The following is a 16,491-nucleotide window of genomic DNA, read 5'->3' on the forward strand; positions in this document are numbered from 1 at the left end:
AGAGTATCTGTCACTTGTGGCGCAGAGAAGAACTTTGACGTGAGCGCATGTCTGAGTTGGTTCTACAGGTCTGTGCATCCTTGCGTGCCGGACATGAATGTTTGTAGATCTGATGCTGGACTACGAGTTCACCTTGCACGGCAGGGTCGGCTTCACCCGTGTACCGCTTTGCTGGAAGTTGGCGGGGGTGGGGAGCGGGGCCATTTGGCGCAGATTGCCGGGTCAACTGCTTCCCTGCACTCAAGTTAATCACCCTCACCAGACACAGGGGAGCGTCGGTGTGGACGCGGGGCAGCCGACCGACCTCCGTTCCACCACACGCAGAGACTGAGGACCAACACGATCGGAGCCTTCTTGTGCGCCCAGGATCACAGATTGCACCTCTGCTCTCGAGGTGTTTGTCACCCGACGCCAGTGGATCCCTGCGAGCTGCTGGAAGGTTGCGAGCTGCTGCCTCGCGAGAAGAGGAGCTCCTCCTGCGAGCCTATTCTGGGACGCTCGGCCCCGTGTTTGAATTTGAGAAGGTAGAATGTTTCCCTAACAGGGTCAAGACCAGTCTGGGTGACTGGACGTTCCTCCGGCTAGTGAGTCGGTCCCGCGACGTCAACCGGCACCCGGGCACTACGGTGGTGGATGGCCACACCATAGCGTTTGCGTCTGAGTCTCCTCTGTTCTACCTGAGGCACAGCGGGCCCTTGGTGCAGAAACTGGAGTCTGTTGCTGTGGTGGTACAGAGCAGCTCCTTGTACCGAACCGACGTGCTGCTCAATGAGGACCCAGAGTGGCCCGATCCAGATTTGATAGCCGAGGGAGACCGAATAAAGTGTAGCAACAAGAAAACAGTCATTGATGCCATTTTTATGCGTAGCGGAGCACGGGATCCCCTGGAGGGCTTTGAGGCAAACGAGAGATCCTGGCATAAACTCATAGGAGCTCGGTGGACGTTCAGAAAATCTCCAGACTGTCAAGATAGAGACTGGGAGCTGCAGTACCCGCTGTCCGAGAGCCTGACTGCAATAGGGCGCCGGGCTTCCGGCGAGGCCACAGTAAAGTGGCTCTGCCTCGCTCCTCCTGTCAGTTTCACGAGGGCAACAACGGCAGACTGCCTCGATGAGCTCTGTCGCATGGAGCTGGACTCTCGTACGGCTCAAATCAAAGACCCTGTGGCGTGGCGAGGTTTTGACATTCTCTGTTCCAGAGTACTCGCGTGCCCCACTGAAAAAGTGTGGACCAGAGGTGTTTGTAAGGTAACCAACAAAGGACTGCGCGCGTTCGCTTGTCACGCTCTGGTGCCTATCGCTAATCTGATAGTCATAGTCGGGAACGGACAGTGGTACGCTTCCTCCCGCTGTGCTGACACGCCGGATGACATGCTGGTCTTCAACAGTGAGGTGTGCTCGGCCTCAGAGTTTATCGCAGCCCTGGCGAGTAGAATGCTCTCTGGAGAGGTACACCTAGAGTTGGAGATAAAGTGCCTCCAAACCGGGCTGTACAAATATTTGCAGCGGGCATTGGCCTGGTTTGCTGGAGCTACTGGACCTTTCAGATCACGAACGGTGACCGTGTTTACACCCGAGGCAGACTTTGTGACAGAGACCTGGACTCACACTTTACCGCCCGGTTTAGATGTTCTGAAAACAAGCAGCTCGGGCTACCTGGTGTCCTGCCAAGAGCCTTGTGGAGCCGGGGCGGATGTGACTGTTTTGCTAGCTAGATCCCAGGAGATCACGCGCGTCAACTCTGCCGGCAACCTGGTGTTACATTCACACCCGGAGACCTTGAAAGTGTCTCAGATGAGAGGGCAGCCGGGGGTGCACGCCGTCATCAGGACTCCAGTGGACGACAACACGAGCAGACAGGAGATTCACGGCTGCGCCGAGGTGCACGTTCGCTGTGATCGCTCACTCAAAGAGTACTGCAAGCTCCACGGTCTGCCAAAGGGAATCCGAGGCCCAGAGACCTGGAAAAGACCACTGCCGTGGTCAAGGAGGGACCCCGGTTCCTTTTGCTCCAAAGTGGCTGAACTTAGGTACAGATGGGAATCGGGGAGAACTGATTTCACAGTGGCTCTTGCACGTGACAATGAAGGATGGTGCAGCGGAAGGAAAACAAATCGGTCTGGAGACTGGAAGAGGTCCTCTGATGGGAAATTGATAGCAAGGAGAGACAGGTTTTGGTACCTGATTGATGTAAAGGAATCTCTTGCCAGACAAGGCTGCGTGGAAGTCACTAGCTCAGCTGAATTCAACTCGCCTGAATGCCATAAAGAAAACCTGAACATTGAGATCAAAAACAAAGGTGGTGAGTCTGAGGAGACTGATTCTGATTGGCAAAGTGACACGGCTGAAGTAGAAAGTGAAAATGAAGAAAAAGAAGAAGAAGAACAAGAAAAAGAAGAAGAAAAATCCCTGAAACCCATCACTGTCAACTGTGAGTGGCGTGAGATGGGAGTTTCCAGTTTCATCATACTCAATTCTCGTCTCCAAATTGAACTTGTCCCCAGTTTACCTTGCAGTGAAGGACACGTGTTTTTTGAACCTTTACACAACGAAAACAACCAAATTGAGATGAGATTGGATGACAATGGCAAGCTTGTAAGGTATTACAAACCTCACATGTTCTTGTCCCTGACTTATGACATTTGTACCGTGTTGTTGTTCGGGTGCGGCCTGAAACCCGTGTTTGAGTGCCACTCGTCTGACACCACGGGAAACAGGATTCTTAACCTTGCGATGGCAACTCTCGCCCTAGCTGACAGACTGTCGCCCAGTGCGCACCCTAGCCGGCCCAAAATTGTGTTTGTGGTGCGGCAGGGGAGAGAGGAGATGCTGAAAGTGGCTCGTGAGATCAGTCGCTGTGTCATTGCGACAACCGGCCGTAGACAGAGAGCAGGTGCGCTGGCCTATGCATTTAGGGAATTGCCTCTCAGCCTAGAGAGAGAGGCATGTCAGTCTTGGACTGATACTGGACAGTTTACATTGTCACATTACGCCTCGCCCGAGAAGTTCACACGTGAGACCGGCGTAGCTGCCTTTGCTCAACTAACGAGACTCTGGCCGTCGGTTTACAATAGAAGCGACGTGAAACACCCCACGTGTTCACAGGACCCCAGATGGATAGGACTCATGGTGTGTCTAGCCGAGTGGCAATCCCAGAGACACATTGCAGACGCGGTTGCTCCAGGGGCGCTTGAGGCCCTGACGTTGAGTCTCGCAAAGACCAGAGGATGAGAGTGATTGAGCTGTACGACTTGGCTTGCAGAGCAAGGATGCTGGGAGAGCTGGACCCTGGGCCGCTGAAACACTTTGTGGACACCTTTGAGGAACCCAAACGTTCGTGCTCAACACCCGGCGAACCTGGAGATGAACAGGTAAACGAATACACAGTGTGGCTCACCGCACGAGGCGTAGAGAATGTTCACTCTATACCTAAAATACCAAATCAACCGCTGACGCTGTCGGAAGCCGTGGAGCTGTACTCCAAACTCAACAGAGATTTTATTACCTGCTCTCAGGAAGAGTCCCTGAACACCCTGGACTCGCTGCAGGATTTTTTTTCACTCATGCTCAGGTACCCCGTGATGCCACAGCTCGCGATGGACACCAAGGAGTGTCCTGAGTGTTACTTTGAAGCAGAGATCACGGTTGACACTTGGCAAGAAGTGAAGAGAAACATTTCCTGCTACCACTTTACGCTCAGACATGAGCACTTTGTGTCTGGACAAAAAGAGGCCCCTGGGGAAGACTGCGAACTCTGCGTTGACGACAGTGGTGAAATGGTGCGAGCCGGAACCTGCGGCAGCGTGTTTCTGACCAGCGGCGACTCAACCAAAGATGATACCGGCACAGGCTTGAAAACAGCTAAGTTTCTCGATCAACTGGAATCGCTCAAAAGGCGGGATGAGATAGTCAAGCAAAAAACACTGGGTAAAGAAATATTTCACCAACTCAAATCACACAGCCGCACGCTGGAGGAACTGGAGGCGCCCAGGTATCTGAGCTCATACCCCCTGCGTTGTCTCTACCAATTTTACGGCTCACTGAACCGGAGCCGTGAGAGAGCTCGGCTTCTATCGGAGCGGTACCCTGAGGCCCAAGGGGACACGCGTCGAGCTCAGCTCAAACTAGAAGAGCTGAGAATGAGCCTGAGGTCCACGGCCTCAACTGGCACCAACGACACGCTGCTCTCATATGTGTGCATGGCGATGATCGGCCCCGTACGCAGGTACACAAAGAGGTACAACTTTACGGCAGAGAGAGTGGTGTTGTTCAAGCACTTGATAGCTTCAGGCTTTCCCATTGAGACCGCGTCGAGCCTGGTGAAGAACGTGTCCACTTCCAAAAGAGTCTCTATGATTGATTTGCCGCTAAACGAGGGAGTTGAGCTACAGTTGAAAAAAAAACTGTTCAACAACCACCTATAACAGAAAGATAGCTTCCCTCATATGGTTATTCTCACACATCACCGCCGAACTGCCGCTACGCCAGCTAAGTCATGGATACGTGCGAATGGGAGACTCGCCAGAAGACATGGCCTGTGACGGTATCTACGTGTTTGACCAAGATCACTTGGGCTTCAGATTGTCCCGAGACCCTGAGCTCCTGCTTGCCTCCGGCGATCACAGATCATCGTCAACAACAGCAGCAGCAGCAGCAGCAGCAGCAGCAGCAGCCGCAGCAACAGTGGATTCTGCAGCAAACAGGAGCTTCGGCATACATGCCCTTCTCACAAATTCTGGAAACTGCTTGCACTGCGGACAGCGCTCAGGAGAGACTTTGTCGATAAAGTTGTCAGAGCTGGCACTGAGCGTTCTTATGATGCTCTGGTGCAGTTTGGCCACGCTCCCATAACCAGTATTGTTAACCTACAATGGAAACGCGAAGCTCTGGAAAAACACTACAAGAAACGTGCAAAATATTCTCAAGTCAATTACGAAAAGCTACTCAACGAATATGTGACAAAGACACGACGACTGAATTGTCAGAAGCTGGATTCTGGTCAACAGCAGCTTGGGACAAAGGCTAAAATCAAGTGGAAAAGACCTGTCTGCATGCAGAGGAACAAAAACAAGAGATCTGGGAAATTGTCAGAGTGATAGAAGGAATGATTGTCTGTTTAAACTCGTTTCAATGTTTCTTATGTCTGTGTTTGATTAAAGATCTTGTCTGTGTCACATCTTGTGCTTGTGTTCATTGACTTTATTGTGTAGAATATTGGGAAAATAGCAGGAGTGGGAATAGCAGACAGGACTGAAAGCCAACTCCCCATGTCTGTCTGTTCACAAAGCGCTGAAATGACAACACAGGAGCATAAAAAGTTAGACCGCACAATTGTATTTACTTGAAAGCTAAAAAAAAAAAACATACAACAGAAGTTAGGCTTGTTCAATGCAAGGGGGTCCGTGTGGGTACCCGGGAGTATGTCCCCTAGCCTATGGAGTGCGTTTAAAACACCCCCCTCCAGTTTTTCAGCACTGGTGGTTTAGAAACTTGAAATATGCTTTTAACCCTCACGCAGCTCTCATTTTTAGACCCCACGAGGGCAACGGAGGAGGGTTTTACATCTGACCCCACAAGTGGGTGAGGATGTGCAGTGGGGGGTGGTGGTCGGGGTCACGCCGGACCCCACGAGGACACCGAAAGTGCAGGTTGGGAGGAGGGAGGAGGGGGTCACGTCGGACCCCACGAGGACACAGAAAGTGCAGGTTAGGAGGAGGTAGCTGGGGGTCACGCCGGACCCCAGGAGGAAAGCGAACGTGCAGGTTAGGAGGAGGGAGGTGGGGGTCACGCCAGACCCCAGGAGGAAAGCGAACGTGCAGGTTAGGAGGAGGGAGGAGGGGGTCACGCCAGACCCCACGAGGACACAGAACGTGCAGGTTAGGAGGAGGGAGGTGGGGGTCACGCCAGACCCCACGAGGACACAGAACGTGCAGGTTAGGAGGAGAGAGGAGGGGGTCACGCCAGACCCCAGGAGGAAAGCGAACGTGCAGGTTAGGAGGAGGGAGGAGGGGGTCACGCCGGACCCCACGAGGACACGAAACGTGCAGGTTAGGAGGAGAGAGGTGGGGGTCCTCCGACCCCAGGAGGAAAGCGAACGTGCAGGTTGGGAGGGAGGGAGGTGGGGGTCACGCCAGACCCCACGAGGACACAGAACGTGCAGGTTAGGAGGAGAGAGGAGGGGGTCACGCCAGACCCCAGGAGGAAAGCGAACGTGCAGGTTAGGAGGAGGGAGGAGTGTGGTCACAGCCAGACCCCACGAGGACACAGAACGTGCAGGTTAGGAGGAGGGAGGTGGGGGTCACGCCGGACCCCAGGAGGAAAGCGAACGTGCAGGTTGGGAGGAGGGAGGTGGGGGTCACGCCAGACCCCACGAGGACACAGAACGTGCAGGTTAGGAGGAGGGAGGAGGGGGTCACCCCAGACCCCAGGAGGAAAGCGAACGTGCAGGTTAGGAGGAGGGAGGAGGGGGTCACGCCAGACCCCACGAGGACACAGAACGTGCAGGTTAGGAGGAGGGAGGAGGGGGTCACGCCGGACCCCAGGAGGAAAGCGAACGTGCAGGTTAGGAGGAGAGAGGTGGGGGTCACGCCGGACCCCAGGAGGAAAGCGAACGTACAGGTTAGGAGGAGGGAGGAGGGGGGCACGCCGGACCCCAGGAGGACACAGAACGTGCAGGTTAAGAGGAGGTAGCTGGGGGTCACGCCGGACCCCACGAGGACACAGAAAGTGCAGGTTAGGAGGAGAGAGGGGGGGGGTCACGCCAGACCCCAGGAGGAAAGCGAACGTGTAGATTAGGAGGAGGGAGGTGGGGGTCACGCCGGACCCCAGGAGGAAAGCGAACGTGCAGGTTAGGAGGAGAGAGGAGGGGGTCACGCCGGACCCCACGAGGACACAGAAAGTGCAGGTTAGGAGGAGAGAGGTGGGGGTCACGCCGGACCCCACGAGGACACAGAAAGTGCAGGTTAGGAGGAGGGAGGTGGGGGTCACGCCAGACCCCACGAGTGCACAGAAAGTGCAGGTTAGGAGGAGGTAGCTGGGGGTCACGCCGGACCCCACGAGGACACAGAAAGTGCAGGTTAGGAGGAGAGAGGGGGGGGGGGGTCACGCTCGACCCCACGAGGACACAGAAAGTGCAGGTTAGGAGGAGAGAGGAGGGGGTCACGCCGGACCCCACGAGGACACAGAAAGTGCAGGTTAGGAGGAGAGAGGGGGGGGTCACGCTCGACCCCACGAGGACACAGAAAGTGCAGGTTAGGAGGAGAGAGGTGGGGGTCACGCCGGACCCCAGGAGGAAAGCGAACGTGCAGGTTAGGAGGACGGAGGTGGGGGTCACGCCGGACCCCAGGAGGAAAGCGAACGTGCAGGTTAGGAGGACGGAGGTGGGGGTCACGCCGGACCCCAGGAGGAAAGCGAACGTGCAGGTTAGGAGGATCCACAGGTTGGAGGATGGAGAATCTCTGTCTGGAGAATTTGTGTGTGTGTGTGTGTGTGTGTGTGTGTGTGTGTGTGTGTGTGTGTTGTGTGTGTGTGTGTGTGTGTGTGTGTGTGTGGTGTGTGTGTGTGTGTGTGGGAATACAAGGAGGGCCGTGACGTTGTGTGATTCCAAGTTGGAAACTTCCCAGGTTGGAGAAAAAAAAACAAAATACCCTAATTCAAATGCTTTTGCTTTATTTTATTAATTATTTTTCTTTTACATGTTACACTTTGTTTGTAAATAGTGTTACTACACTGACAACAACAAAAACATCAACAATAGTATAAAACACACGGAATATTATTAGTATTATGATTATTATTATTATTATTATTATTTCATTTGCTAATGAACAAACAAATTATCTTCAGGAGCGAGGGGCGCAGTCTGAACAGCAGAAGAGCAAATGTCTGTGGCAGATGTATCTCTCGCACCGATGGCAAAACGTTGTTTGTTTTGCGGTCCCCTCGCGCGCGGAGACAAATTTGACACCTTTTCCTCTTGCCCTTTTGCGGCCCGGTCGCTAGCGGCGGAACCGAGGCCGTCGTGTTCTCCTCCGTCACCCTCATCGTCCCCGTCTTCACCCCAGACGAGGTCTGCGGTGAGGGCCTGCCGCTGCTGCTGCTGCTGCTGCTGCTGCTGCTGCTGCTGCTGCTGCTGCTGCTCCTGCTGCTCCTGCTGCTGTTGCTGCTGCCCCGAGTCCGGAAGAGCAGGACAGGGAGCGGGAGGAGGACCCGCACGGGGGTCCCGAACCCCCTTCTGAAGCGTCCGCACGAGCGAGGCGGACGCTTCGCCGCGAGGCGGATGGAAGCGCCTTCTGCGGATGAGAAGGAGTCACGAGCGCCTTGCCCAGCTGCTCTAGAAACAAAACCCTCCTCTTGCTGCGGTTGCCGGGCATCCAGTCCGGGTGGGCCTCCCGCCACACGACGAAAGCGTTGTAGCAAGACACGTCTAGGACGTTGTGAAACACCGCCACGGGCCAGCGCGCCGTCTTTCTCCTGCAGCTGTACAGTGGCAGCGGTTCAAAGTGACTAGGGTTTTTACTGCAGTACCGCCGCGTCGCCACGGTGCAGCGAGTGCGTCGCTGACTAAAGATTTTTAATCCTGCAGCCGGCTGGAAAAAATCAGGACGCTAGTCTCGTTTTAACCACCAGGTGGCGCAGCGTTGATTTAGAAGCTCCAAAGCACTACAGCGTAACTGAGGTCCGACTGTTCATTTCTACCTGTAACCACACATATATTACACCAGACCTATTTTACTATTAAGTATCTGTTGTGTGCTCAAAACATGGGGAGTGTGAAGGGCAACAACACTTGTTGATGGCTTAGCTGTTTTCTGTTCACTGCGAAGTTATAATTGTTCTGTGTGGTTTAAAACAGGGCAGCGCCACAGCAGCAACACATTCTTGTTTTCATTCTCCTCAGCTTTTTTCGTGTCTTTAAATAGGAAGGCGTCTCTTAAAAATATGTACACACCCACCGCTTCTAACATCTGATACAACATATGGGCTTCACATAATACCATGATTATGCGTCGCGGTTTTAATTAATATAATTGAATGCGCAAGTAAAGACGTAGAGCGCAGTTCCATCTGCGACTACAGCCGCTTATTTAGGTTTTAAACTTCCACAACTTGTTAATGAATGTTTTCCAATAGTCGTAGATTTATCGTAAATAACCGTAATAATCATAGGAATTTGTTTTACAGCAGTTTGTCGGTCGTAATTTTGACAGGACGCCAGAAATCAGCAGATCTACAGCGACGCATTACACAGCAACATGTTTGTTCCTACGCGTTTACTCTGTGTCTGCAGAACTGCAGTTGACTTGTTTTGACTGTGCGTGTCATTGTAACTGAGTGGCTGAGAGACTTATTCGACCCGTGTACGTTTCTACATTTTCATTTCCCATCCGTCCATCCAGCCACTTTCACCGGCGTTTATCGTTTCTCTTTCGATGAGCGGCAAACGGATTTTAATCAAAGCAACCGCCTTACAAACCAATAAAACAGGCAAAAATATTTGTTTTTTACAAAAAAGACACGGAATTGGAGTTAATATGTTTTTATTGTTTAGAGACAAACGGGAAAACAAAAAGTCGTTCTCTCGTTACCGCTCTGCATATAATTTGGTGGAGACATCAATCTCTTACACAAACACGTGACGTGTTTCGGAGTCATGTGTCCAGACAGAGAGTGACCAATAACAACAAATGTATGGATGTGCAACAATGCAAGCTACGAGAGGAACGGGGGCAGTGGTGCACGAGATGTAGCGAGAATTTGTTTTGACTGTGCGTGTCATTGTAACTGAATGAGTGGCTGATATGTGACTTATTCGCCCGTGTACGTTTCAAAACTTTGATTTCCCACCCGTCTATCTATCCTGAATAAAAGCACCGCATTACAAACCAATAAACCTGAACCAAAAATATTTTTTAACAAAAACACACGGACTGAATTTTAAGCTGTTTTTTTCGTTAGAGAAAAACGAAAAACAAAAAAACCTCTGCTTTTAATTTTTAATCGAAGCTCATCCGTGGATGAGTCGTAGCAGAGAGCTCCCGACTGCCGCTCGAATGAAACACGAGATCGAATGAAATGTGATGTGTTTCGTACTCAGATGATGGCAAAGGAAATCTACACACCCCCTCCCCCTCCCCGTAGAGGCGCATAGACATGCTAACTGTGTTGCTACTACCGATCAGCAGGTGAGAAATACCTCAGCTCCAGACAAAGCTCCGTGGGAGACAGGGCAGCATCGGGCGGCGTGATCAGCTGCAGGTCTAAGACTCATTAATGCAGCAAGTAGTTTGTTCTACATACGTTTACTCTGCAAAAATAAACGTATGTATTTATCGTAGCGTAGTCTAAGTTATTTGTAGCACTTCGACATTCGTTTAAAATATGCAGTGCTTTTTAAAATGAAAATACTAATATTATTATTATTACCTTTATTGTAACACAGTATTAATTGCACAATTTGGACTGGCGAAGATTTGCGCTTCTTTCATAATAATCATGGATAATCACAGAAGAAACTGCAGTTCTATTTTTATTCAGGGAACGGTTTAATAAAAGTTCAGTATGGTTTTTTGACTGAACTGTCAGCCAAGGTACGTGCATTATCAAATGAATGCGCCTGTCAGCGGGGGAAAGACATCAACTCCTATTCAGTCGCTCTTCAGTCGCTGCTGCCGTCTCCTCCCCAGTTCACACACCTTAACACTAGGACTACTGAGTTTTCTAAATATACCGTTCCTACTACAAGGTGTTCCTACGAAGTTAACCAGCTGTTTATTTCGTTATTACTCCTTTCACCTGTACCACATAAAGTCATTGCAGAGCTACAGCCATGTTCCCACGAAGTTAACCAGCTGTTTATTTCGTTATTTCCCTCTTTCATGTCCGTCTGTTGAATGAAAGTGGGCGTGGCCATCCACGTCCCAGAGCGGGACACTGGGGGATGGGAAACGCTCATCAACACGCAGGACAAAGATCTGCGTTTCTCTGCTGCTACAGCCTCGGCTGCGTTGTGCTGTTAGTCTCTCTTTCACCTGTACCATATGAAATGTGTTCCTACGAAGTTGCTCAGCCGCTTTCAGAATTCCCCATGCAGGTTTGAACAGGGCAAACATTATTTTTATTTACAAAAAAAAATTAATACGTTACAGATTGACCGGTGATGCCGCACAGGTTGCTCTCAGTTACAGCAGCTGTTTGAAGCAGGGAAAAGCGAGTTAGCTGTCCTTGTCGATGCCCTTGACAATGTTTTTAGCATCGGTTAGATCTCTGAGCCCCGACTTTTATGTCTTCTTTGGATTAAAAAACAAATGTTGAATGTTCTCAAATAATATAATATTGCCGCCCTCCGCGGCTCCCAGTGTTTGTTTTTTTCATTTAAAACGTGGGTGTTACCGGTGGCAGACCTCTGGTCTAGATCATCCTTATTCACTTTTTTAAATTGTAGTAGTGTAACCTTAGTTAGTATTCCTTTTTATTTTTTTTATTTTATGTTTGGGAAACGTGACATTTCAGCTACTGTGATTTTATTTGTCATCAACATTAGTTCCTACCTGTCCTTGTTGACGGGGGACAAGAAAATGTGACGCGCGTTGGGTGAGAGCGGCGTAAAGAAAAAAGTGTACATGCGCCGTACTGTCTTGCCGTGTGGTGCATTAAAGAAGCATTCCACGTAAAGAAAATTGCCCGTACCAACAGCAAGAAATCAGGGTTACAGTAGCTTGTCTGCCATAAATCGAACGCTGCACGCGGGAGGGCGCACCGTTCAGCTTCCTATTTTCGGTTTTAAACTGCCATAATTTGCCATAATTTACTTACGTTCATAACTTCATACTATAACGCGACCAGCGGTTCATGGTCTTGGCGATTCATGCACTAAGTAATACAACGTTGTCATCTCGTGATCACATGATGATGATGAGACGCTGTTTTTCCAATAATTAAAATAAAAAAACTGCTTCCACTCAGACTCGAACCCCGGACAAAAAAAAAACGTTGTGGCCATGCACGTTAACCACTAGGCCACCAAAGACCTGATCATTGGTTGTTCTACAAGAGCCTATATGACGTAAGCAACTACGATGTTTCAGGACCAAAAGTGGGAGTCAATCGCCACCTACAGGCCAGAAGGACGTAACACACTCCTCCTGCAGTACAAACCCGCCACTGACGCGGCAGATTTGAAACCCAAACACGGTGGGGGTAGACACTTTTACCGGCTGCCTCTGTAGGTTCCTATCACCTTGTCCAGGTTGTCTACGCCTCCCTTGGTGGCGTTGTAGTCTAGGACGGCAAAGGGCTTTTTGTCCCGCCGTCCTGCGTCGACGAGGAGGACGTCGTCGGCGGCCGTGGCGGCCGAGTGTAGCGTGCTCATCAGGATCACGTTTTTGTTTTTCTTGGGCACGTAGGACACCAGGACGGTGCTGGGAGTGAAGGCAAACGCGGAGGAGAAGGCGCTCCTGCCCTTGACCGAGAGGAGCGCCGGCGGCAATTCCGGCTTGTTCTTGCGAACCGTACCGAGCATGGTGAGCTCCCTGCGCAGGAGCCGCTGGCCCAGTTCGTAGGAAGTGAAAAAGTTGTCGCACGTCACGTTGCGAGGCCCGGCGAGCCCTTCTGTGACGTCCAGCACGACCCGCTGGCCCTGCTTTTTTTCAGAAGCTCTCTTTTCTCCTCCTCCTCCTCCTCCTCCTCCTCCTCCTCCTCCTCCTCCTCCTGGCTTGCCTGTGTAAAGCTGCATCTTCCAAGCGTAGCTGGACTTGGCGTCGCACGCCACCCAAAACTTGAGGCCGTATTTTGCTGGCTTGCTAGGCATGTACTGTCTGAAAGAGCAACGACCTACAAAAAATAAAGGTGAGATTTTTAAAAATATATTTTTTTGTGTCTATGTGCCTGTGTGTGTGTCTGTGCCTGTGTCTGCATGTCTGCGTGTGTGTGTGTGTGTGTGTGTGTGTGTGTGTGTGTCTGCCTGTGTTTGTATGTCTGTGTCTGTGTCTGCATGGTTTTTTTTTTTTTTTTTTTGCTTTACCTCTGAAAGGTACCAGTTGCTCGTCCACCGTCACGTTAGGACCCGGGTCGTAGAGGCTGGGCAGCCGCTCCACCCACGCGTCCCAGACCTCTCTCACGGCTGCCAGTTTGTCCGTCGCTCGCCTGGCGGGTCTCGTTTGGCGATCGTCGAAACGCAACAGCTTCGAGTAAGCGTGAAACAACTTGAGCGACATCGTGGCGCGAAAAATGGCCCTGCCGCTCTCGGCGTCCCACAGGCTGGCCACGGCCTCCCCTCGGGACCTGTAGACGCCGGACAAAATCAGGAGGCCCAAGTAGGCTCGCAGGTCGACCTCGTCCATGCCCTTCCAGGCGCTCCCGAGCTTTCGAGAGCCCTCCAGGTTGGTGTTCTCCAGGACGATCCTTTCCACCGCCGGGGTCACAAACATGCGGAAGGTCGATTCAAAGTCGACCGCCTGAGCCGCCGCGTACTCTGTGGGTCCCTGGGCAGAAAGAGGACTAAGAGGGACGTTCCTCGCTTCCTCGCCGTTGCGAAACGCAGCGGAGGACCATTTTATTTTCCCGTCTTTAGAGATAAAAGTTTTATCTTCTTCTTCTTCTTCTTCTTTTTCTTCTTCTTCATCCTCGAGTTCTATTTGCTCCAGTCTTTGCACATTTTCTATTATTTCATCATCATCTTCATCATCATCATCATCATCATTATATTCTTCATCATCAACTTCTTCATCATCATCATCATTATATTCTTCATCATCAACTTCTTCATCTGAAGTGTCCAGCCTTAGATCACATCCCTCGCTGTCTTTTTGTCCTTCATCTGTTTCTGGTCCTGCTGTATCTGCTTCTTCTGCTTCTCCTTTTTCTTTCTCTTCTTCACTTGACACGTCTTCCTCAGATTCCTCTTCTGGTTCAGAGTCGTCATTAGATTGGCTTAAAAAAATCTGCTCTAGAACCTGTGCGGCGGTGAAACGAGCAGCGGCCATGAAGAGAGAGCGCAAAGCTGGCAGACAAGCTGGCAGGCTGGCAGGCAGGCAGGCAGGCAGGCCAATGAGCAGGGGGTCAGGCACGCAAGCATGCAGGAAACGCGGGCACGCAAGCGTCTCCCTAACACCAACTCATAAGTAAGACCGGTTTTCTCTTTTTTTGTTTGTTTTTAGTCCAAGCTACGTGAGGGTGGTGAAATAATTTGCAGGTGAAAGCACACACAAACACAAGTTTCCAAGTTGGAGGAATCTCCACCACGTTGGAGGAATCCTTCTGGTGGGATAAACTGCCACGTTGGAGGATTTTTCACGTTGGACAAACCCAGGTTAGATGATTTTTTCCCACCACGCTGGAGGAATCCTTCTGGTGGGATAAACTGCCGCGTTGGAGGATTTTTCACGTTGGATAAAGTGGAGAAAGTGTGTGTGTGTGTGTGTGTGTGTGTGTGTGTGTGTGTGTGTGTGTGTGTGTGTGTGTGTGTGTGTGTGTGTGTGTGCGTGCGTGCGTGCGTGTGGGGTCTTGTTTCCAAGTTGGAGGAATCTCCACCACGTTGGAGGCATCCTTCTGGTGGGATAAACTGCCACGTTGGAGGATTTTTCACGTTGGACAAACCCAGGTTAGATGATTTTTTCCCACCACGCTGGAGGAATCCTTCTGGTGGGATAAACTGCCGCGTTGGAGGATTTTTCACGTTGGATAAAGTGGAGAAAGTGTGTGTGTGTGTGTGTGTGTGTGTGTGTGTGTGTGTGTGTGTGTGTGTGTGTGTGTGTGTGTGTGTGCGTGCGTGTGGGGTCTTGTTTCCAAGTTGGAGGAATCTCCACCACGTTGGAGGCATCCTTCTGGTGGGATAAACTGCCAGGTTGAAGGATTTTTCAAGTTGGATGAACCGGTGACAGGTCCCGACTCTCCCCCCAGGTTAGATGATTTTTTCCCACCACGCTGAAGGAATCCTTCTGGTGGGATAAACTGCCGCGTTGGAGGATTTTTCACGTTGGACAAACCCAGGTTAGATGATTTTTTCCCACCACGCTGGAGGAATCCTTCTGGTGGGATAAACTGCCAGGTTGGAGGATTTTTCAAGTTGGACGAACCGGTGACAGGTCCCGACTCTCCCCCCAGGTTAGATGATTTTTTCCCACCACGCTGAAGGAATCCTTCTGGTGGGATAAACTGCCGTGTTGGAGGATTTTTCACGTTGGACAAACCCAGGTTAGATGATTTTTTCCCACCACGCTGGAGGAATCCTTCTGGTGGGATAAACTGCCGTGTTGGAGGATTTTTCACGTTGGACGAAGTGGAGAAAGTGTGTGTGTGTGTGTGTGTGTGTGTGTGTGTGTGTGTGTGTGTGTGTGTGTGTGTGTGTGTGTGTGTGTGTGTGCGTGTGGGGTTTTGTTTCCAAGTTGGAGGAATCTCCACCACGTTGGAGGAATCCTTCTGGTGGGATAAACTGCTGCGTTGGAGGATTTTTCACGTTGGACAAACCCAGGTTAGATGATTTTTTTCCCACCACGTTGGAGGAATCCTTCAGGTGGGATAAACTGCCAGGTTGGAGGATTTTTCATGTTGGATAAAGTGGAGAAGGTGTGTGTGTGTGTGTGCGTGCGTGTGGGGTCTTGTTGAGGGACGTGAGAGTGGTGGTGAAATAAGTCACCCCCCCCCCCCCAGGTTAGATGTTTTTTTTTTGTTGGAGAAATCCTTCTGGTGGGATAAACTTGGAGGAGCTTGGAGGATTTTTCACGTTGGATAAAGTGGAGAACGGCTCCGAGTTCTTTCGTGGTGAGATGATTTTGGTTTGATGCCTCTGGCAGCGATGGAGATGTGGTGCCAGAGAATACGAAAAAACAAAACAAAAACAAGGTTAGGGTCGGGGATCGGACCCCCGGTCAGACCTGCCACCTTCCCACGGTTGGCGTCATATAAACCCCACAGAAGACAGAAGAGGATGGCTACTCTTCCCGTCCCTCTAAACTGAACAGAGCTCACCGACATGGACGCAGAGACCTCTAACTTCTCTAACGGACCGGAGCTCGTCGCCGTCGCTCAGATCTTAGAGACCTTCTCTAAAGGCACTGGAAAAGCCAGAGACAATGACAAGTTCGCTGTCTGGCGAGACGCGCATCCTCACGTCTCGCAACGCAGACCCGTGGGAAATTGGGCGCTCCTGAACGCCACCTGGGAGGAAATGGAGGTCCTAACGGGGAAGATCTGGGCCTCGCCCGGCAAGGGGCTGGTGCATCTGTGTCGCGCGCGCGTTACACCGTGCGAGGGAATAGTTTTGCTGGCCGACTGCATCCCAAGTCCCCGGAAAGAGTCGGGGGACGGCGTTGTTCTTTGGGGTGCAATCAAGACCGTGAGGGGTCTGAAATTTTTCTCTCTGGTGGTTTACAATGGAGTCTACAAGATCCTCTTCGAGCCGGTGGCTCGCGACGACACGGTCATGGACGCCACCGCCCCATATTGGTCCGACCCTTACGGGACGGCGTTGGACCCCGTGAGGCTGATCGGCGAA

At 51.3% G+C, this 16,491-nt stretch overlaps 1 protein-coding gene across 1 annotated transcript; it reads right to left on the bottom strand.

Annotated features, from left to right (window-relative positions):
* Window positions 1-11,358: 11,358 nt before the first annotated feature.
* On the bottom strand, window positions 11,359-15,347 carry LOC129604165 (piggyBac transposable element-derived protein 4-like). The gene is made up of 2 exons (XM_055509233.1): window positions 13,021-15,347; window positions 11,359-12,830 (listed from the first exon to the last, which is right to left on the bottom strand). Exons 1-2 carry the CDS (start codon window positions 13,979-13,981, stop codon window positions 12,208-12,210), a joined length of 1,584 nt encoding a protein of 527 aa, XP_055365208.1. The 5' UTR covers window positions 13,982-15,347; the 3' UTR covers window positions 11,359-12,207.
* Window positions 15,348-16,491: the final 1,144 nt, after the last annotated feature.

The sequence above is a fragment of the Betta splendens genome, chromosome 5 (genome assembly GCF_900634795.4).
Source record: "Betta splendens chromosome 5, fBetSpl5.4, whole genome shotgun sequence".
NCBI classification, from domain to species: domain Eukaryota; kingdom Metazoa; phylum Chordata; class Actinopteri; order Anabantiformes; family Osphronemidae; genus Betta; species Betta splendens.